This window comes from Antennarius striatus, chromosome 8, assembly GCF_040054535.1.
Source record: "Antennarius striatus isolate MH-2024 chromosome 8, ASM4005453v1, whole genome shotgun sequence".
NCBI lineage: Eukaryota > Metazoa > Chordata > Actinopteri > Lophiiformes > Antennariidae > Antennarius > Antennarius striatus.
The window spans coordinates 8126023-8149088 of record NC_090783.1 but is presented as its reverse complement, the minus strand read 5'-3'; the positions used below and the strand labels follow the sequence as shown (position 1 = coordinate 8149088).

Below are 23066 nucleotides of genomic sequence, written 5' to 3'. Positions count from 1 at the left end.
AGATACTTTGACTTTTTTGTGTTAACCCTGACTAATTTTTTCTGTCTTTCCTCTCCCTTAGCTTGATAGCGCCACCTCCCTTATCCAAGCAGCCAAGAACCTGATGAATGCAGTGGTGCTGACTGTAAAGGCATCTTATGTTGCCTCCACAAAGTACCAGAAGGTGTATGGAACTGCTGCTGTTAACTCACCTGTGGTGTCTTGGCGCATGAAGGCTCCTGAAAAGAAGCCTCTGGTCAAAAGGGAGAAACCCGAGGAATGCCAGACACGTGTACGACGAGGCTCCCAGAAGAAACACATCTCCCCCGTCCAGGCCCTCAGCGAATTCAAGGCCATGGACTCTTTCTAAGAAATAAAAAATACATGCTAACCCAAGAAAAACAGCAAAACATGTCAGTGACAAATTGAAGAGATGAAGAGAAAGTTTCTTTTTACATTGTGTTATCCCACCTCTGTTTGCCCCGTATGCTCAGTGACACCTCAGGAGGACGGAATGTTTAACTGCCACACTACGACTCCTGTGAGCACTGTGAGCCTCATGGCACACAGGCAGCTAGTGCACATCTAATGCTATTTATGGATTTTATTGTAGCTTAATATATGAAAGCCAAAATGTGACACAAACACAAGTACTTCTGAAAGTAAGGGAGTTTAAAAAAAGCATATCAGAGGAGAAAGAGTGGCATTTTAAATATTTGTGGCAGTCGATATCCTGTTTGTATAGTCATACAAACTGTCTGAATGGAAATACTGATTGATCCTGGTTTAGTAGAGGAGTTTTTCTAAAGGGAATATCAATATTCTTATATTCCCTATTGATAATTTTTGAATGTAACTTGTAGTGCTAGAAATAACATGTTTATGATACCCGGAAGTGTCAGCATCTAAGTAGTTTCCTTGTTCCTAATAATTAAAATAATCTATATGGTGTTTTGTTTTGTTTTTTCCAAAGCACACTTATGGTCTATTATATTGCCTTTTCAAATTCCATTTATTTAATGATTATATCACTAACTATGATGACCTTGATTTGAAGTTGTGTAGTGTATAAATATAGACAGAGATTTGGCTTGGTGTGGTTGGCCAGAAAGTAGAAATCCCTACATACAGTACCTTTATATTCACCCTTCTCTAATAAATTCTTCAACTTGACCTTCAGTGTTTCATGTGTCTTACTTGCTGTCACTGCTTCAGTAACAATGAGTGTATTACGGCAGCAATGCCTTTCATTAATCTAAACGATCTGATATGATCGTTAGAGATGATTACCATTAGAGATAGCTATGCAAGATCTGCAGATGAAAGGCTCCAGAGAATAAAACCTATTAGTACTAAAAGCTTAGAAGAAAAGGTATATTGATTTAGGGTCACAGGTCAAGTACCATTAATTCAGTGCAACAGTGTTGCTGATATTGTTGTGGTATTTTATCAGGTCCTTCTGTCAAAAAGTCTGAAACACTAAGACAATCTAAGAAGAAAAAAAAACAATTGATGACGAAACACAGCTACCTTCAAAACATTTGAGTCTGGTTGCAGGGACAAAAATGTCATGGTTTGATCAGAATGAGGTATCTCTTTTTATACATCACCAGTTGGCATAAAAATAGCTACACAATTGTATGGTTCTCCGGTTATATTTTCTAGTCAGTTTTGTTCTGATTTTTCCTCTAACATTATCTTGAATTTCACTGTTTTTTTTAAGAATGAAATTAGTGGAAGGATGGCCAGAATATTGAATAGACATTCCTGTCCTGAACATTTATGAATGTATGAAGACCCACCACCATATAAAATACTACATGACATATTCCTGAAAAATAAAAAAAAAGTTATCATTTTGAGTCATATGTTATGCTTAGTGCTAAATATTAGAATGCTAGAATCCAGAATAACAGGTAAACCTGATAACATTTACTTGTTTTTGCTGAACAGCAACATGTTAAAGACGTCACATTGAGCATAAGGTCAACATAGTCATTGAGCAATTTTGTACAAAGCTCCTACCCGTGTTAATAAGTGTTCAACATATAGTTTGTTCTATAAACTACTGAGTGTAAACTAAAGCTGTATCTGAATCTACTGGTCTCAAAGTAAACTGCTGACTGCATGTCAAGATATTTAAGCCAGTATCGACAACTGAAGTCCTTGTCAATCTCTCTTAAGCCTGCAGAGTTGTTGAGGGGGGAAAAAGAAGGAAGCAGATGAGAAGAGTTAAAGTCTTTACACGGCTTTGGACCAAACATCGCCAGTCAGCAAGGCAGCAAACCCCTAAATGTTGAAGTTTGAGATCCCAATGGAATGCAGTTGTGGATACAATAAATGTTCAGTTTATGTATCATGCATGGTCAGTAAGAAACCACAAAAAACTTTCTGAAACCTCTTGTTATGCCAAGTGATTTCAATGAATGAAAAAGATAAATGCAGGCCTCTTAGAAAATGGCTCTGCAAAACCTCTGTGCAAGTCTTCCATACATCATGCAATTAAAACAGACAGGGCAGATCAACTGATTGCTTAATGCAGCCTTGATCTCTTAGGAATCAATTCAAAAGCATTGACAAGCATTACTGTCAGAATAATGGTTCATGGGAACAGGTTTAGATAATTTAGTGGTTCAATAGCTGAAAATAAGATGGCATGTATCATTGTACTATGGATTATCATTAAACACAATGTGCATCTGGCGTCCACACATCCCTCGTATTTATAAAATTACAACAAATGAATAATGAATGAATGAATAATGAATGAATGAAATGAATAATGCTCTTCTGGCGCGTGAATTTTCACACAATATTGTGCTCGCCATCTACATCCCTCCATGGGCGGACCCAGAGACTGCCCGAGAGACCATCTGTGGGACCACCTCCACTCTTCGGACCCGGCACCTGGAGGCGCTCGTCATTATTACCAGTGACTTTAATCCACGGGCGGACCCAGAGACTACACGAGAGACCATCTGTGGGACCACCTCCGCTCTTCGGACCTGGCACCCAGAGGTACTCGTCATTATTACTTTAACCACGTCACCTTGGACTTATCTCTCCCCACAATGGTCCAGTGTGTAGACTGCCCCACACGGAAGAACAGAACCATCGATCTACACTAATCCTAAGGAGGCATACACCGCCATCCCCCTCCCTCCACAACCACAACCTAGTGTACAAACAATCCACCTACATTCCGCTGGTGAAACAGCTCCCAGCAACAACACGGCAGGTCAGGAGGTGGTCCCCGGAAGCAGAGGAGATGCTGAGGGACTGCTTCCAGACCACCAACTGGGATGTTATTGTGGGCTCACACTGAGGGGGCAGCTCAGTGTTTTACAGATTACGTGAACTTCTGTGTGGACACCGTGGCCCCTGTCAGGACAGTCAGGTGTTACCCCAATGACAAACCCTGGGTAACAAAGGAAGTTAAGGCTGTCCTGAACAGAAAGAAGCGGGCGTTCAGGAGCAAGAACGAGGAGATGAGGAAGGCCCAGCAGGAAGTGAGACTCTGCCTGAGGCCAAGGAGGCATACAGGAGGAAGCTGGAGAAGCACCTGGGGTGCAACCAGGTGCGGGAGGTCTGGAATGGGATGAGAACCATCACCGGACACGGGAAAGGGCACAGCATTGTGGAGGAATATAACCAGTACTTTAATTGTCCCTCTTGGGGAAATTGTTTTTACACTTCACACTTGACGTGTACATATATTGTATGTGTTAATTACACACACAGGGGTTACAGGTTACAGGCCCCTGAACACAGCACACACTAGGGGCCTGTAGGCATGCAATTAGAATAGAAAGGACATACAGAGGTACAAAGGAGGCGGAGTGACGGGTCATGCACGAGGGTCTCGTCCCAATGAGCATCTTGTGGGGGGGACGGCGCCTTGCTCAAGGGCACCTCGGCAGTAGCTGGGAGGTGAGCCGACGCCTCCCACCGTCAGCTCACACTCCGAAGGTTGTTCTGGCGGGAGCGGGATTCGAACCCCCAATGGCTGGGCGATCAATTGGTTCAGCTCCCCCACCACTCCCGGCTCATCGTCCCAGGCCTCTCCCGGCGCTGCAGACTGCTCTACTGATGCTCCCTCCTCTGGTGCTTCCTCTCCTTCCACCCCTGCCACTTCTCCCGAGCCCACTCCAAGAACTGCAAAGCTCTGCGGCCCCACTCAACTACTGTACTTCCAACCTCGTCACGTCCTCCTGCTCCCACCACGACTGAGACCGTCATCACTGCAGACCTGCTGACGACAACGCTGAAGAGGCTTTGTCCCTATAAGGCGGCTGGACCGGATAAGGTCTTCCCAAGACCCCTCCGAGCCTGTGCTTCGGAACTGGGGGACCCCCTGTAGCGATTGTTTAACCTCAGTCTGCTGATGGGGAGGGTCCTGTCACTGTGGAAGACCCTGTACCCAAGAAAGGACGCCCTACTGAGCTCAACGACCACCGACCGGTCGCTCTTACCTCCCACGTAATGAAGACCCTAGAGCGACTGGTCCTGGAGCTCATGCGTCCACAGGTGCAGGGTGCTATGGACCCTCTCCAGTTCACCTATCAGGCCAAAGTTGGGGTTGATGACGCTTTCTTGTACCTCCTCCACTGCGTGCTCTCCTACCTGGATGCCGGAGGCTGTGCCGTCAGGGTGCTCTTCTTTGACTTTTCAAGCGCCTTCAGCACCATCAGGCCCCAGCTCCTGAAGGACAAACTGACCTCCATGGCTGTGGACCCCTACCTCGTGAGGTGGATTACGGACTACCTAACGGACAGACCCCAGTACGTCTGTATGGGGGACTGTTTGTCTTTTATGGTGACCAGCAGCATGGTGGCGCCACAGGGGACCGTTCTCTCCCCCATTCTCTTCACCCTCTACACATCGGACTTCAAGCACAACTCGGATACATGCCACATACAGAAGTACTCCGATGACACTGCGATAGTGGCATGTATCCGGCTGGGTGATGAGAGGGCATACAGGGCATTGGTGGCTGACTTCGTGGAGTGGTGAAAACAGAACCAACTCCAGCTCAATGTCTCCAAGACCAAGGAGATGGTGCTGGATTTCCGGCGGGCACCTCCCTCTCCACAGCCAGTGATCATCAAGGGTAGTGAGGTGGAGATGGTAGAAAACTATAAGTACCTGGGACTGCAGCTAGACAGCAGACTGGACTGGTCACTCAACTTGGACTGTGTGTACAAGAAGGCAGAGCAGGATGTACTTCCTGAGGAGGCTGGCCTCCTTCAACATCTGCCCTATGCTCCTTCTCATGTTCTATCAGTCCGTAGTCTCCACTGTGCTGTCATATGCCATTGTGTGTTGGGGTGAGGGGGCAGGAAAAGAGATATGGACCGTCTCAACAGACTCATCCGCAGTGGGCTCAGTGGTCGGGCTGAGCCTGGACTCTGTGGATACGCTTCTGGAGAGCAGGATCATGTCTAAAGTTAAGGCTATCATGAACAACACCAGCCACCCCCTGCACACCGCCTCCTCCCAGCAGAGAAGCACCTTCAGCGGCAGACTGCTGTCACACAGCGCCTCCACAGAGAGGCTGAGGTCCTCCTTCGTGCCCCGTGCCATCAGGGGTTACAATGACTCTCTCAGGAGGAGCGGGGGGGGGGGGGGGTGGCGAGGTCAGCACGGGATTGAATGGATTTAATTTAATTTTATAGTGTTTATATTTTAGTTATAGTTTAGTATATAAGTCCTGTTAGTGCTGCATGTGTCTTTTAGTGTAGTGTATGTCTTGTGGTATGTCCTGTGATGTCAGTGTTTCTTTTTCTCTTGGTGTTTATCCAGTATTTATTCGGTATGTAATGCCTGAGCAGTGGATATGTACAATTTCCTCAAGGATTAATAAAGTATCTATCTAATCTATTTATCTATCTAATGTTAACAGCATAAGGACATATATGAAGTTACCTCCTATTTCAGGTAATCCTTGCATATAGCTACATTTAATGTCAAAACTAAACAAGAACCAATGCAGTTGGAGACTGCAACATCACACGACACCCTGAATTAAAAATTTTACCCTGACCTACTTGCATAAGTCGAAGATCAAAGCTAGTGCTCTGAGCTACTTTCATAGATAGTGGCAGTAGCTTTGATCTACGGTCTTACACTGGCCTCCCTCGTCTTTCTATCTTATCCAGTTCCTGAGTGTACAAAAGTTAAAATTTGACCTTGACCTAGTTTTCTGAAGGTCAAGGTCATCATCTCATTTTCATCCCCTTTGCCGCCCGAGTAATGTGCTTTTTGTTTCATCTTTCTAGCTACAACGGTTTCGAAGATATTTGGTGGACCAACGGACGGACTAACAGACAAACACACAAACGCTGACAATTACAATACATCGCTGCTTTGAAGCGGGATGTAATAAACTGATTGGGATGACATGGTGGTTGAAAGATTATTTCCTTTGAAAATTAAGACTAACCATTTTAAAAAAACAGATGATTTCTTGGAATATGCTGTATTTAAAGTGTATATATACTGTATGTATATAGTGGTAACTCTACTTACGAATGTCTCTATATACAAAATTTTCTATTTATGAAACGCCTCAATCGGAAAGTATTGCCTCTAGGTACAAAATAAATTTCGAGTTACGAAAGGTAAAAATACAGTGTGGGCTGCCTCTCGCAGCTCCCAGAGGTTCCTGAATGTAACATTCTTATACCTGCTCTGCCATTGGCTATTACCTAGCATCCTGGCATCCCATTGGCTAAGAGGGACCTCTATATGTAGCTAGATAGGTGTCTATGCAGTGTCCTCGTCATTCTGCCCTTGATCCATGCGGTGTTCTGATAGTTTTATGTAAATATTAGTGCAGGCGATTAAAAATAATAATCTAATTAATTACAGGATTTGTAATTAATTAATCTGATTAATCACATTTTAATCTCATACCCGCTAAAGGCCCCCAAATAAAGAATTTGAATTCTAGGACATTACAAAATTGTAGTGCATGACGAATCAATAGAATGCACCAAGAAGAGAAGATTTGAAATCCACATTTTTATTGGTTAAGTGTGCTTTATAAAGGAAATTCAAAAGAAAAAAGGGTAAGCACATCAGCAAACCAATTAGGCCAGGTGCATTTCTCAAAAATGCAACGCAATACGAATACAGTTAAATAAAACTCAGAAATAAAATAAGTCTGAGTCTAAAATAGGCACATAAGCAGACTCTCAATCAAAATGAATATTAAAGCTGACTCTATACAGCAATTCAAAATGAATAGTATAACATGCCTCTAAATAAGGCAACTAAATAGCAAGATGCCAACAGGCTTTTCCTTTAAAAGGGTAAGCTAACGTTCAACTCTGTCCTTGACATGTTTTGCATTTAAATGATACGTTAGGCTGGAGCTGCGTCGGTGATATGAAAATTCTCTTTTACAAAACGTACAAATAATAATAATAATAATAATAATAATAATAATATATTAGATTTATATAGCACTTTTCTGGACAGTCAAATACGTTTTACATCGGATCCATTATTCATTCGCTCCTCATTCATACTTGGTGATGGTAAGCTACGTGTGTAGCCACAGCTGCCCTGGGGCAGACTAACGGAGGCATCTACAGCGCAGATTGGCAGTACAGAATCACTGCGTTTTTGTTGATAGCCTGTCCTTGTTCTTGTTAGAAATAAACTTTCCGCCCAAAGGTCTGGATGGGCTTGCCTCGCTCTCCTGTATCGTGTCCATCTCTGTTGTCACTCTGCTTTTGACTAGTGGCGCAGGTAGGAAGTGACGTCACTGCATCCTACGTGTCTCACAATGGGTCAAATTTAAAATGCTTGCGCATTGACTTGCCACTCGCGATTAATTGCGTTAATTTTTATAGCGTGTTAATTTGCAGTGTAATATATTAATCTAATTAACACGTTAAAGTGACAGCCCTAGTAAATATATTAACCTTTTGAGTATTTGCTATGGACCCCAAGAAAATGATGGAGAAACAAGAAAAAGAAAAGACGAAGAAAATGTTTTTTTTGTCCGCACAAACAAAGCAAGAGATAATAGAAAAGCGTGAAAAAGGGATGCGTTTGGTTGATCTCACCAAAGAATATGGCCGTAATGCATCTACAATCACCACGTTACTAAAACAAAAGGACGTTTGAGTTTAAGGCATTACGTGGGTGGTTGGAAAAGTTCAAAAGGAGGACTGGAATTCACTCTGTTGTTTGGCCTGGTGAGACAAGAGCGCATGAACCAAAGAGGGCAACAAACAATGAGGACAGCCGTTAAAAGGTAAATGACCATCATTTTTATTCTTTACTCTGTTGTTTGTTTTTTTACATTATGCACAACTCTCATTTATTGTGTAATAAATCCAATTGTAACGTATTTGTTACATGTTTTGATGCATTTTTATGCTTTATAAAACATTTATGTCTGAATTTTGTTGGCATGGAAAACGCGTCTCTACTTACGAAAATTCGTAAGTAGATTAATTTCTTAAGTAGAGGTACCACTCTATTAAAAAAAAAAAAACAACTCCTGAGATGAACAATGGAAACTAGCAGATATGGAAATGGCTTAAGAGTTCTCAAGGCAGAATGGTAATGAGCAGCATGCAACCAGCTGCTGCAATATGGTTGTTGGCTTTCGGTCATGGTGTCAGATGCCTTGTGACACTGAACATGCTGGGGACATTGCCATCTGTGCAGATGGATTTCACTTCTACAGAGACCTCTTTTATGACTTTAGTTGCTTCATAATCCTACACAGAAATATGGGAAAGTTCAGGTGAATTGTTTTAACTAAAGTCATACAACCAGGTTGTGCCTGTTATTCAACATGGAATGCTGTGTAGAATATTACAATGTATATATTATGTCATTCTTTATTTTTTTTCTCCTAGGTTAATTCTTGACAGAATCAGAGTCTCTTCTATTAGCATGGTGTCCTTTTGGAATGGTTACCAGCAGGGGTAACTGGACATAAATATTTTGGGAGCAGGAGCAAAATTCCAAAAGCAGTACTATGCATAAACAATTTGCCTAGCAATAATGTTGGAGATTAACCATTAAATAGGCAAACAATCAAAACTCAGATATCCTGATAACAGTATTATGAAACATGAGTCCCAACCCTAGAAGTAATGCTAAGTAATGCAATAGTAAATTAAATTGTGGAAATAAAATAACTAGATTTTTTTCTATAATTTTTACGGGTCTCTTTAATCCCTTTATTTAATCTTACAACAGTCCTGACTGGCTAATGAAGGGGAGACCAGTTGCCAGATTTCACAAAAAGCCATGTCTATGGAAATTACTCTTTAATAAAATTCTCAATCAGGTAATTGCCTGGAGCCAATACACTGGTCATTATACAAGAAATTGTTTTTGCTTTTCACAAACAACCATTATAAAGGACAAATTTAACCCTTGGGCCCTGCTTGGGCCCAACGGTTAAAGTTTTGTTTTTTTGTTTTTATGTGTTTCTCCATAAATCAGTCAGTTAAAAGGCTAAGTATATAAAAATTTTGCAAGTAATTTTCTTTCATCTTTATTTTCTAAATTCCTTAATGCCTGTCATTGGAAGTGCATAGAATAGCAGATTTTGTCTGTCTACACAAAATACCTGAAAGGGTCAAAATGGTCGAATTGAGTCCCATTGTAACCACATATTTTTCATATACTACAAGATTAAAGTTAAGACTTCAGATTATTGTGTTGTTTTTGACTAATTAGCTTTCTTTATAGCTATTGTAAAATAATATCAAAGTTCCTTGATATGAGATCTTACAAGGTGGTGCCCATTTTAGCTTTAGCCTTTCCTCACATAGCAGAGGAAAGGACTATGCTACAAGTTTAATGAATTGGGTCGAGTAAATTTTTTATGTTTTCAAAAGGCTTAGCCCAGTAAGAGGCGAGCCTCTGCGGCCCGTGAATGACACAAGAAGATTAAGACAGCATAAATAACAGGTGTGAATAAGAGGATGACATAAATATGACCTTTGTATGCTCAGGGGTTATTATGCAGACTGAGTGTTTGCTAAAGTTCCATGTGTTTCAAAGTAAGTGATTTGTAAAATCAAATAGTGCAGTCATTCATTTCTATTTGAACTTATAATTTCCTTCTGGGCCACGCAAACATGTTTGACCACTGTTCTCAGTAGTAGCCTTTTTTGAATATATGAATAACCTTCTCATTAGAGTATTTCTGCCGGTCCTTTAGGGTTCTTAGAAATGAGCAAATTCACTTACCCCATCATATCCATGTAATGTTGCTAGTGGTACTTTATTTTGTAATCCAACTTCCCACCTATGCCACAATTGCTTATCTTTTAAAACACTCCAGGAACAAGGGTAGAGACAGCTCCACCAACACAGAATGACCATTTTGCTCTTTTAAAGTCATGGTATATACCTCAGACCTATTTTAACTCTGTAAATCCTCTTTTTCTAAACTCTGGCAATAATCCGGTGTCTAGGATATGGTTAAGCAAACACTTAAAAGGTTCTGCTTAAGTGCAGTCTCTCACCTCTTGAATTTTCAGGCCATTAGTGTGCAACAGGTTCTGCCAACTTTGCTGTGATGTAATAACCTCTTTCACTTCAAAGGTAGCTGTTCGGAAATTTCTGTAACCTTGATTTCCTGCAAGTCAATCCAATAACTCATGGCGGTGTCTGAAGCGTTTCTTACTCCAATTGTCCTTAATTTTCCCCCCCAGTCAGCATTAAATTAAAAAAAATAAGTACAGTAATCAACAGGTCCAATTCTTTTTAGGATACTTGTAGGCACTATAAGCCTAAATTCTGGACCCTTGAATATTCATATTTAATATAAAATTAAAAAGAAATGAAAAGCTTAATTTGCTGTGCCAAACACAGTGCAAAGATGGCTTAATTAAGCTTCAGGACCATAGATAAGGGCAGATCACGCAAACATGGCAAGAGGATTTAGTTTAATGGAAATGTCTGTAAAACAACCTGGCTTAAAAAGCCTCATGGTCATAGGCCTAATTGAGTCCAGGTGAGAAGACCAGCAATGTGTGGGATAAGCAACAGGTGTGGAGCTGAGGCTCCACCCACAAGTTTGGCCTCTCCCCCTGCCACACACCAGCACAGCCACACCGAATCGTGACACAGTACCCCCCCTCAAGGGATGGCCCCCGACGTCCCAAAAACAATCCCGGGGAGGGTCAGGGTCATGCTACCAAACTGAATGGAGTCCTGGCCCTGGGTTGGGAACTGGCTAGGATCCAGGTGCGGGAACAAGCTGGTCTCTGGCTCGTATGCAGGAACGGGCTCAGACGCAGGAACGGGCTCAGACGCAGGAACGGGCTCAGACGCAGGAACGGGCTCAGACGCAGGAACGGGCTCAGACGCAGGAACGGGCTCAGACGCAGGAACGGGCTCAGATGCAGGAACGGGCTCATACGCAGGAACGGGCTCGTGTCCGGGCACGGTGATGGGAGCAAGCTTGCGTCCGAGCACGGGGACGAGAGCAAGCTGGCGTCCAGGCACGGGGACAGGAGCAAGTTGCCGTCTGGGTGCGGGGACGGGAGGAGAACTGGCGTCAGGGCAGGGATACAGGAGCAGGCTGACGTCTGGGTGTGGGTACCGGAATTGGCTGAGGTCCGGGCGTGGGGACAGGAGCTTGCACTGGAACAGGCTCGGGGACAAGCAAAGAAACTGGAACTGGAATTCCAGTGCGGGCTAACGACCATTTCAAGGCAGCTATTCCCGGCCACTTTGATTCTGCCGCCCATTCTGGATCCAAGAGCTCCTTGCTAGCAAGGGCAGCAAGAAGGTCGGTGTCCACTGGGTCCAGTCTTGGCCGGTTCATTCTGTCTCAACAGGCGGGGTATGGACCCAAATGCAGGACACAGACGGAATAGCTTTTGTCCATGATTTAATAAGAACTCAAAAAACTCCAGACAGGCAAGAATCAAAAGTTAAACGGAGATACAAAAATGTGGGCAGGAACAGAACAGAACTACCTGACAGAACTGCAAAGCAAGACATCAGGACAAAACCAGGAACCAACCAGCAAAGAGCTCCGACACAACCTGGCTTAGAAAGTGCTGTGGTCATCAGCCTAATCGAGTCCAGGTGTGAAGACCAGCAATGGGTGTGGAGAGGATCAACAGGTGTGGAGCCAAGGCTCCACCCACAAGTTTGGCCTCTCCCCCGCCACACACCAGCACAGCCACACCGAATCATGACAAGGTGAACAGTTTGCTATGATGTTGGAGTTCATGTGGTGACTGTTCTTGAACATTTTCTCCTTTTATCTTGTAAACTGCTGAACAGGGAACAAACGCACACTGTATTGAGACTGCCAACAATTCAGTCAGGTTGTAAGTTAGTGTCAGCAATATAGACTATAGGGTTCCTATTTTTAAAAAAAACTTTGTTACTGAAGTGTTGGCTCACTGTTGGAGCTAAATGATGTAGTGCGTCTCCTGGGGATAATTGGTGTTCAGTTATAAGTAGGAACCAATGTTGCCGAACGCTGAATGTTTTGCTATTTGATGTTAACTACTGGTTGAGATGAGAAACGTATGTGTCATTCACATAAGTGAAGTGGAATACCTCAGTGGATTAAAGCCTGTCTTAACCTCTAGTCCCCAAGGATAGAAGTCATTCAGTGGAGGTAGAGATGTAAAAACCAGAGAGGGGGATGACCCCCCCACCCCCTGGAAAAATCACACCCTGGTTGTACATTATACTTGTATTGTTTCATAAAATCCTCTGCATCACTGTTTATCATTTTATTCCTGCATACTATTGAATAACACACGTGCATCCCATGTACTGCATATCCATTTATCTCCTTATCCACATAATACATTTCCACTGCATCTACTTTTTATCATCTACTTTTTATTTTTCAATTTAACCATTTATCATGTTTGCTTTGTATATTGAATTACTGAGAAAATTTGTTTCTAAATTTTGGTTTGGAATTCCACTGTATTAATGCATAATAGAAATGCAGACCACATTTTTCATAGTTTTGCTATTGAACAAACAATTTTTGTTTTCAATATTCAATGCAAAACTATTTTATCTCCAGACAGAAAATGTATATATATATAAATATATAAACAATATAAACAAACAGTAAGATTTTTGTATGGAAAAGGCAGACGTTATTGCAAATATAGTAAAGTACGGCAAGTGCAACAAGCAGTTTAGGTTTGGGAAACTTTATCTGCGGTACCGTGACAGAATACAAACTGCAATGAGGTCAAATATACTACTGTGCAACAGTCCATTAGTCCATCCTACACAACGGGATCTGGCTGAAGGCCACAGCACCTCCTGCATTGTCCCTGGTCTAACCTGATATACCAACACATCACAAGGCTTTCAATTCTACTGCTGTGACTGTGTATAGTTGCTGTAGCTCTTTACCACTTTTCAGCTAACTTTGCACATCCAGTCCATAATGAAAGAGATCGCAGGAGACTGTTGGATATTATACGTTGGATCTGTGCAAAGAATTAAAAAGAACCTCATTTGATATATAATAGCATTCCATATGTCAGACGTCCATGCAAACTAAGTAAATCTGTGCAATCTATCATGGGGCTTGTATGGCACTGTAGACCTGCAGCCTGAAGTCTCAAGACAAGCATTCATAATGTGTGTTGAAGCAGTATGCGTAACAGGATAAGCTACTCATAGCAGACTGGTAGCAATTCAACACACCATGGAACCTTTCAATGCTTTCCTTACTCCAGCAGAACCTTGGCAATTTACTTCTCACTTGGATGACAGTGACGGACAGTCTGGAGATGGGGAAGGAGTGTGAGAGGGCAGGGGCCACAGTCCTGTCTTCACATGTAACGAGCAGTGTAATACTGGGTGAAGAGTTTGAAAGCTGAGTAGGACTGTTGTGTTGGGTTGACCTTGGCATAGATGGTTCTGATATTTTGTAAGTTTTGTTCTGTCACTGAAGGAGGGGAGTCAAGCAGTCGCACTCTCTAAATTGCATCCCTTTGTGGATAGTCAAGTTTTGTGAGTCTTTTTATCATACCCTTTGATTCACAATACGGGTCAAGTGGGTGCACCACCCACCATACATGGGCTGCAGAAATATTAGGTTGTGGTCCGATTTAGCTAGTGGGGGGAAGCGGGTAGCTGTGTATGCCTCCTTAGCGTTGGTGAATAACAAGTCAATGGTTCTGTTCTTCTATGTGGGGCAGTACACACACTGGACCATTGATGGTCATGTTGAGCCCAGGGTGACATGGTTGAAGTAATTTGAGATGAGGATGAGAGGCTCCGGGTGCCGGATCTGAAGAGCAGAGGTAATGCTACAGATGGTCTTGCACACTATCTCAGGGATTGCTCTGGGTCTTATGTAGACATCCAGAACATGTGATGTGCGAAAACTCACATGCCAAGTAGTAGAGTCTGATGCTAACACCTTTTAGCTGATCCAGATTATAGAGAATTGCTTTCACCGTCACATGTCCCAGGTGGCACCATCTGTCATTTGAATAAATTATTAGCCCACCTCCTTTCCTCTACCCGGCAGTGTTAGTGTTCTGGTCCGCTTGTAAAGAGGAGAACTCATCAGCTGGACGTTAGTGCTGGGCCCGTCGCCAGTTACATGGTACCTTAATTAGCTGAATCGGTAACTGTTTCAATTACACAGAGCAAAGCACAGAGTGGCTAAGAGTAAAATACCCTTTGTAGATTTAAACAAGGTCATAATAAAGTGGTAAGCACCCAAAATAGCTGGAGAAACAGCTTGATTTATGCCTTTCTGTAATTGAATGAGAGAGTGACCTCCACGAAGCCTGAGCCTTGGCCAATCAGAATGATAATACCATCCGACATGAAAGATGGGGGTGAGTTATTTCCCTCCATCACCAACTATTATCATCTCTGCAACTATTAGCTATACACAATTAACATTAGCTTTCAAAGAGAAGGGACATGTGAGGAGTCTGTTGGAGTCTGTATTTACCAATTTGTAGTAATATTCTTTCACAGAGGTTAAAAGGAGGATGAGAAGCATTTCGCTAATTTAATGTTTAACATTTTTTCTGCCAAGTCATCAGCTTTTTATGGGTTATCCAGTTGTAACAGTAAAACATGAAAAAACTGCTAACATCAATCAAACTATAATATATTTAACTTTATTTAATGTCACATCAAGCCATTCTGAATAGCGTTAGCACCATGTGGGACTTGACTTGTCATGAATTAGAATCATAATTTAAAGTTATTCTTTAATGAGAAGCTAAAAACATAGATTGCTAGAATGTGCTTTTATCAGGGTGAAGTTGCTGACCAGAATATTTACCTCATGCATTTCCTCTGTTCCCATGCATGTATGCAAAATTTACTTTATACAAGACAAGTTATAAAGGGCTAACTATGAGTAATGAACAGAATATGCAGGGTGTCAGTTGTTGGGTGAAGGGGGGGGGAGTTACATTTGTACCTCTGCTGAATGAATTTTATCCTCTGGAAGTGTAGAGTTTAAACCAAGCTCTAATCCACTGAGATATTCCACCGCACTTGAATGATGTGCTTCCTGGTAATTAACAGTATGATGCGCCACTTTATGCTGGATTAATCTGTTTTATTTCCATTAAGTTTCTCAGTTAACTCAACCAATGGTTAACATCAGATAGAAAAACACTCAAAGTTCAGCATTCAAAGGTCAAAAGACTGTTAATGCTTCCAGACAGAAACCTGACCTGGGCAACATTGGATGCAGCTACATTAACCCTGTAGAACCGGGAAAAAATGCATGGCGCAGCCCACATGGCTGCAGCAAAAATTTCACTGAGAGGGCGCCTCGCAGTGCTGCCCAGGAGGAGACAACATGGAAGGACAAGCCCCTACACAGCATGTAACACCGTCAGATAGAGGAAGTGGCTGATATCAAGAAGACCTACTAATGACTGGATAAAGCTGGACTGACAGACAGCACAGAGGCACTGATCATGGCAGCACAACAATAAAACGTTTAAATAGATTTCCTGATTGAACAGAACTTGATATAGATGAGAGCACATTTAAGTGCGTGAAAAGAGCATTATGTTGGCAATAAAACAACTGGAAAGGCATACATCCACTTAATATTTACTGTACACTGTCAAACATAATGAGAAAGAGGAGGATCCATAATGAGATGAAGCAGAAGTCTGACCTGTGTGAACAATATTTTATTATATGCAACCTTTGGCAGTTTAAAATCAAATCGATGAGCATGTTTTTGTTTGTTATGTGCAATAAAATACTTTTTTTTTTCATTTTCAAATGTTACTGTGTGTGTCTATTTTGGCCCAATATGTCAATGTAGTAAGTTATAGAGAAATAATAACTATCTCTTCATATAGCTGAAGTTGTGCTGAAGATAAACATTCCAAGCATGGGTTTGTTAAATCCATTGTAATGTGGTATATAGAGACAAATATCAAAGGTATCAAAAAACGGCCACAATAGGTCAGGGGTCTAAGGGTTTGTGTTGGGGCGCCAGTGGCTCATTTGGTAGAGCGGGTTGTCCAATGATCATAGGATTGGCGGTCCGATTCACGTTCCGACTCCCCTGGTCATTTGCTTTTTCCTAGTGCAAGACACTTTACCCTCCTTGCCTTCAGTGAGAGACTCACTGGTGGGTGAATGTGTTTGATTGTTCAGGTGGTGGCCGGAGAGGCTATTGGCGCAGATTGGCTGCCATGTTTCTGTCAGTCTGCCCTAGGGCAGCTTTGGCTACACATGTAGTTTACCATCACCAAGTATGGATGAAGAGTGAATGAACAATTAATCCAGTGTAACACATCATTTTACATATGTTGTATTAGTGGATTATTGTTGTATAAACAATGTTTGTACACATCACATTACATGTCTACAATTCTTTCCATTTGTACTTACCGGTATTTATTTCCTACCATGATCAACATATCACTTAGGAGCCTTCTCAGGCCTAGCCCTTTTTTTAGCCTTTTTAGAACATCTGTATGTGTTGATTAAACTTCTTTGACTGTCAGTAACATTCAGTAGAAATGTCAGTTTGTCAAAACCAAGCAATGACCTACTAATATAAAACCCAGGTGAAAATATGCACATTGATTTTTTTGAGATAGACTGCCCACGCAGGTTTACACGGCATTAGTCTGGAAGGAGTAGTATATGATCTAGCCTGACCTACCCTCCATTAACCTTAATGTTTACTTGAGCATGTATGCTTTCTTTCTCTAAACATACAAGGATTGCAGTACACTGTTGTATGTCTCCTATTACTCTCTATTACAACAAACCTTGCCAAGCCTAGAATCTAATTTAATGTTAATTTCCACAGCAGGCTGCCGTCACCTTAGCAATTGCCTAATTCTGTATAATTGAGTAATAACAACAATCCTGCATGGTGATAACTCAACTGCAAGGTCAGTCCAAAGTGTTGTCAGCGTCACACGGAGAAACTGAGTCAATCTCTTTCTACCCACAGAGTACACAGCAGGTGAGATCCCCTAAATCTAATAACTCTAACTGCAGGATGAAAACACACACTGACGTAACCTTGGCACAAGGAAAAAAAAATTAGAGGGTTGTAGTGGTGCCTTCATGGTTGTAGAACAAGGAGAAACTAAACTGTGTCATGGGTTGCTGTTTGTTTTTTGCTTTTTGTGTGTATATGTCTGTGGTGTTTTGATCAGTTGTTGTTTAAGCCATCGCTCTCCTGACCTTCTAAATTGGGACACATAACTTTTTCCATTTAAGTGATGGTTTTTGAAAGAGTTACAGTGGAGGGCTGGATTTATTATTATTTTCAGGGTTCATGACTTCATTATAAATTCTCATCACAGCAACAGAGCATTTAAACTTGCATTAACTGTAGACTGTGGTTAACTCTAGGTGGATCAATACATATATGTTCCTCGTGTACAGTATATAATTAATTTAAATTTTTCAACTTTTCCTGATATAACTTACTGCCTTAAACGATTGCGAGGTAAGTCATGAGTGGCTGATTTAGACACGAGCTACTGTCTCAGCTAGCAATCAATTAGTTTACAAGAAAACGCTGAAAAAAACTTATTGACCTGCCTAAGGTACTGTGAACAAAGATAGAGAAAGTTCTTAAAGTGGGTCCCTATTCAAGTGTTTTGGAAGCCCAAAACACTTGAATAGGGACATCTGCCATAATCACCATCAAAACATTTTACTGACACAGAGAAAATGAATTCCTAATAACTGAAAAGAATCTGAAGCTTCCTCTGACGTCAATTGTAGAAGTACACCTGGGACTAATCTGTCTGTCAGGCATCCTTGCAGCTGGTCTAGCAGATGATGAAATGTGTTACAAAACATCTGACTACTTCCAAAAAGCCTGTCAGGAGTATGCATATGTGACTGATAGACAAGCCACACTTCGTTATATACGGTGAATTATAAAGACGGTCATTTAGGTTTTGCCATTTATACATAATTTAATCATTCATAGTATGACAAATCAGTGGAGCCTGACAGGTCAGCTGATCTCATGTCATAGCATATTGTGAATATGTTCAAGTATTATGTTGTTAGGAGATTGTTGAGCCCATTTATAACACCGTTTCCTTGAGATCTCGTGTCAAAATACAGTAGATATGTTCATTACCTTCAGCATTAAGTGACTTCTGAAGCTGTTAGTGGATTATTGTTGGATGCTAATATGATAATATCGTACATGCTCTGTTTTTCCCATAGGTATCATGCGATTTTTCATATTGATCGACTGCTTCTAGATTCTTTGTATGCACTGCAGAGACCTATCTGTTTCATCTGCTCCCTGCTTTCATTGCCTAGTGTTGCATGCTGTGGGTTTGATTTTAGCCCGGTGACAAATATCAAGACAAGAAATGTATTTCCATGATGAGACTGACATCAAATTATTCACATGCTACATACAAGTGTAATATTGCTGAGAAAGGTTGGTATATATTTAAATTTATCTAGGATATGTTGATCCTTGAAGTCACTGGGACTTTCATTTAGCTTTGAAAAAACTTCAATCCTCATCCGAGGCATCTTTAGTTCTGACAGGTGGGGAGTCCAGATATTTCAAGTCTTTTGAAGTCTCTAAAACTTTTACAGTCAACTGAATTCAAAAATAAATTGCGTTCAATGTCACAGTCTAAAGGAATTAATTAAGATTTTTTTTTTTAGATAAAATGATGCAATACAAGTTACTTTCTTTACAAGTAAATACTATTATGTTCTTTTTATTGCTATCTTACTATACTGCTGAAAATTGTGAAGAAAATAAAAAAAGCTTGAATAAACAAAAAGAAAATTAACATATGAAAGAAGCAAATAGAACTCTGATGTATAGCCAAGCTATGGAGCCCCTTAGGGGACATGGAGACTAAAAAAAACAAAGGTCCATCTTTGCAAGATCTCGCAAAACTTTTGTGAGATCTCGCAATACTTTTTTGAGATCCTGAAATACTTTTGCGAGATCTCGCAATAACTTTTGTGGGATCCTGCAAAGCTACAGGTAAGTTATTGTGAGATCTCACAAAAAGTTTTGGCAGGATCTCGCAAAAGGATCTCTGTTACTACTACTACTGTTACTACTACTCCTCCTACTACTACTACTCCTCTGTTACTCTTCCAATCTCACTCTCCGAGTCTCCAATCACACCCTGCTAACTCAACTTCTTCCCTGGAGTCTCTGTGTCCTTTCAAGTTTTCTCAGGTTCACCCCTCATCCATCCATCCGCTGTGGACCTGCTCTTCCGATCCCACCCATATCACCCCTAACCTAATCATCGGCTGGGGTCCGGCTTCCTTTTTTCCCCCGTGCCACCATACTGTTCCACCCCTCATCTGCCCATCCGCAGTGGATCATCTGCTGTTGACCTGCTCCTCTCAACCCACCATTATCACCCCTCACCTAACCATTGGTTGGGGTCCTGCTGCCTCTCTTCCTCCGTGTCACCATACTGTTCCACCCCTCATTCGCCCATCCGCTGTGGACCATCCTCTGTGGACCTGCACCTCCAAGCTCACCAGTATCAGCCCCATCTATCCATGTGGTTTGGACCTCCTTCTCCAAGCCCACCAGTACCACCCCTCATCTATCCGTCGGCTGGGGTCCCGCTTCCTTTGTTCCTCTGTGCCACCATACAGTCATCCACGCAGCTGTAATTGTACCTTGAATTTACATGGGAAACTTGTATTGAAGACAACAACCCCAATCGTCTAACTATAACCATATTGACACTGACTCTATCTGGCCTATCTGCCACTCTCCCTCTGTCTCTCTTTCTCTTACCGTTCCTATCTTTATTTTGTGTCCACCCAACCGGTCAAGGCGGATGGCCGCCCAAAAGAGTCTGGGTCCTGCCCAAAATTTCTTCTTCATCGAGGGAGTTTTTCCCCGCTACTGTCGCTTATGCTTGCTCTTGAGGGTTCAGTTGGGTTTCTCTGTCTGTTAAAGCACTTTGAAATGTCTGTTGCAATGATTAAGCACTATATAAATAAAACTTGATTGATTGAGTTCTCGCAAAGATGGACCTTTTTTTTTTTTTCCTCTCCATGTCCCCTAAGGGGCTCCGTACCAAGCTGTGCTAGCAGGTAAAAATGTTATTTTATTTATTGTTTTAGTTACTTTTCTAATATGATTTCAAGTAATAATTTTATGACATATGCCAACTGTGGCCCTCCTTATGCGTTTTTGTCAGAGAATAACTTACACAACATAAAGGCTATTCAGTTTATTTGAGATTATGAAAGCACTTTCTGTCAGTTTGTTCAATGTGGTCTCTGGGGCAAAGAGTTAGACTGCTTTACTCATGTTCATTTTATAATTCCATTGCACTTGAAACTACAGTGAGGTGATGTGAGAGCCTAGAGTAGGACACCAAGGTGCTCTTATAACCATTAAATTGTTCGACTGCCCATTAAATGCATCTGCACCTTGTTGTAAGTAGGTCTATCCATCACTATTATGACTGGCATATTCTCAGAACATGGTCTTGGGCAGACTGTTGATGCTCAACTTAGGCAGAACACAGAAATATGGTCTACTTAATGTCATGTTCAAGCAATGGAAAAAGAAAAGGGGTAAGAATTAATTAGCAGCCATGACTCATCGCACGTCTTGGTAATTGACACGTGTCTACATATTGATCCCCTATTATACAGTCCATCAGTGCATTTCTGCATTCACACATACTAGATAGATAGATTGATATATACTTTATTAATCCCGGAGGAAATTGTATCCACTGCACAGGCATTACATAATGAATAAATACTGGATAAACACCAGGAGTAAAAGAAAAAACACTGACATCACAATGTTCTAATTTAAAAAAAATTCCTGCACATAGCAGTCCAAAACAAGATAGAAATGTAGTATGCATTTACATTATATATCCATTGTATTATAGAAAAGTAATATAAAAAAGTAATGGGGGAAAAAAAGGGTATGAGGATTCTGCATGTGTATTGTGCCTTTGTAAAGAGAGGTTTTTCAGTATTTCTCAAGGACATTTCAATCAACAGACTGCAGAGAATGAAACATTGAATATAATAAATTAACATGATTTATTGTGAACAATGCATAGCCTTTGACATTAGACCTCAACAGGAAGTATACCACCGAATAAATGATTTGTAGCATTTGGTATGTAGAAAATTTCTTCTCTTAGAAGCATTCATACTGATGACAGTGAGGGTGAAGCTCAAAGTTACAGAGACTTCATGAAAGGACCTATTAATACAGACGATTTGGTCTATGTTAGTATTGCACCCCCTCAGTCCTGGTCTTAGTTCTGGAGGCAGTCTGCAGCTCTTTCTATACAGTAATGATAGCTGGATGACGGCAGAGAGCACATATTTAACTTTGACAGCTTCAAAGTGACTGGCCATCAGGAGATCATACCAGGTTATGAATCGATAAATAGATAATGAAGTTCTTAAGCCTAACATAGCAGGAAAGTGCTTGTGATGTAAAGAGCACGTCTGGAGATAAAATCCTCTCTGTGATTTTTTTTTCTTAGCTTCATATCACCAGTGTGTGCACACAATGCTGTAAAACAATATACCCCATTTTTTCTTTTCACACGCCCCATGCAGCTAAAGCTTCTCTCATCAGCATCAACACAGGAGGCAAATATGTTCTCCATATGAAACTTCTTTATAATCCCTGTATTTCTCCGCATACAGGGATTGAAGTGCTTTGTGGTCACCTCAACTTTATTATCATAGTGAAACGCAGGTGGCCGACTTGTGCCCCATTGTTCCAGTAAACCAGGACAGCATGACAGAGTCAGCGTGAACAACAAAAGACCCTGAAACTGAAGCAGATAAATAAAATTCAGCTGTTAGTCATAATGCTTTGGGCATTTGTGTTTTCATACTGACATGTAAAAGTGTTGTTGATGAAAAAGGCCTGTTTAACATTTTCTGCCGTGAGCAAAGACTCATCAATGAAGATTAGGTAGATTTACATGATTTATCTCTCATTGTTATCCCTCCTTTATTTGTTACATAATGCATTACTTCATTTTCTACTGTGATTGATTATTGATTACTTCGCCCTAGATAGGCTTTCATGCTCCTCTTCTGTGAATCTCCATGGAGCGTTTGTGATTTAGGGTGTCAATGCATGCAGATGATGTACCAGTTGTTTTGTGAAAACAGGACTCATCCTGGATTATTTATGATTTAGAAGTGAAGATAAAGGTAAGATTTGCTCAGATGGTCAGATGTCAGATGGTCACATAGTCTGGTCATGAGCTGGTTAAACTCCAAACTGGTTAAGCAATCATGTGGTTGGTTCAGAGGAGGCAGCCAATTTGTTGTCTGTGGGATTATAAAAGCAGTAATACTATTATTGGTTGTATCTATTAGCTAGCAATTTGGAATTTAGTTTTCACATGTGGCTACCATGTTGTTAATAATAAAATATATCTTTGTAAGTAATCTGTCTAATGCATTATATTGACCATATACAGTATAATGCAGGCAGAATAAAGTCTCAAAAGTATTGACAGACATCAGAAAAACATTGATTCTGTAAAGTATTGAATTCCTTTTTTTCTTTAATACATATAAATATCCGAATAAATATTTGAGAGTAAGAGTAATTTGTAATT

At 41.2% G+C, this 23066-nt stretch overlaps 1 protein-coding gene across 1 annotated transcript in view; it reads left to right on the top strand.

Moving 5' to 3' along the window:
- Nucleotides 1-1120, top strand: part of ctnna2 (catenin (cadherin-associated protein), alpha 2) — a 373379-nt gene extending 372259 nt beyond the window's left edge. Inside the window, exon 18 of the mRNA XM_068321606.1 lies at nucleotides 62-1120. Within this exon, the coding sequence (XP_068177707.1) occupies nucleotides 62-349 (288 nt within the window). The 3' untranslated portion in view covers nucleotides 350-1120. The remainder of the gene's footprint in view (nucleotides 1-61) is intronic.
- The last annotated feature ends 21946 nt before the right edge of the window (nucleotides 1121-23066 follow it).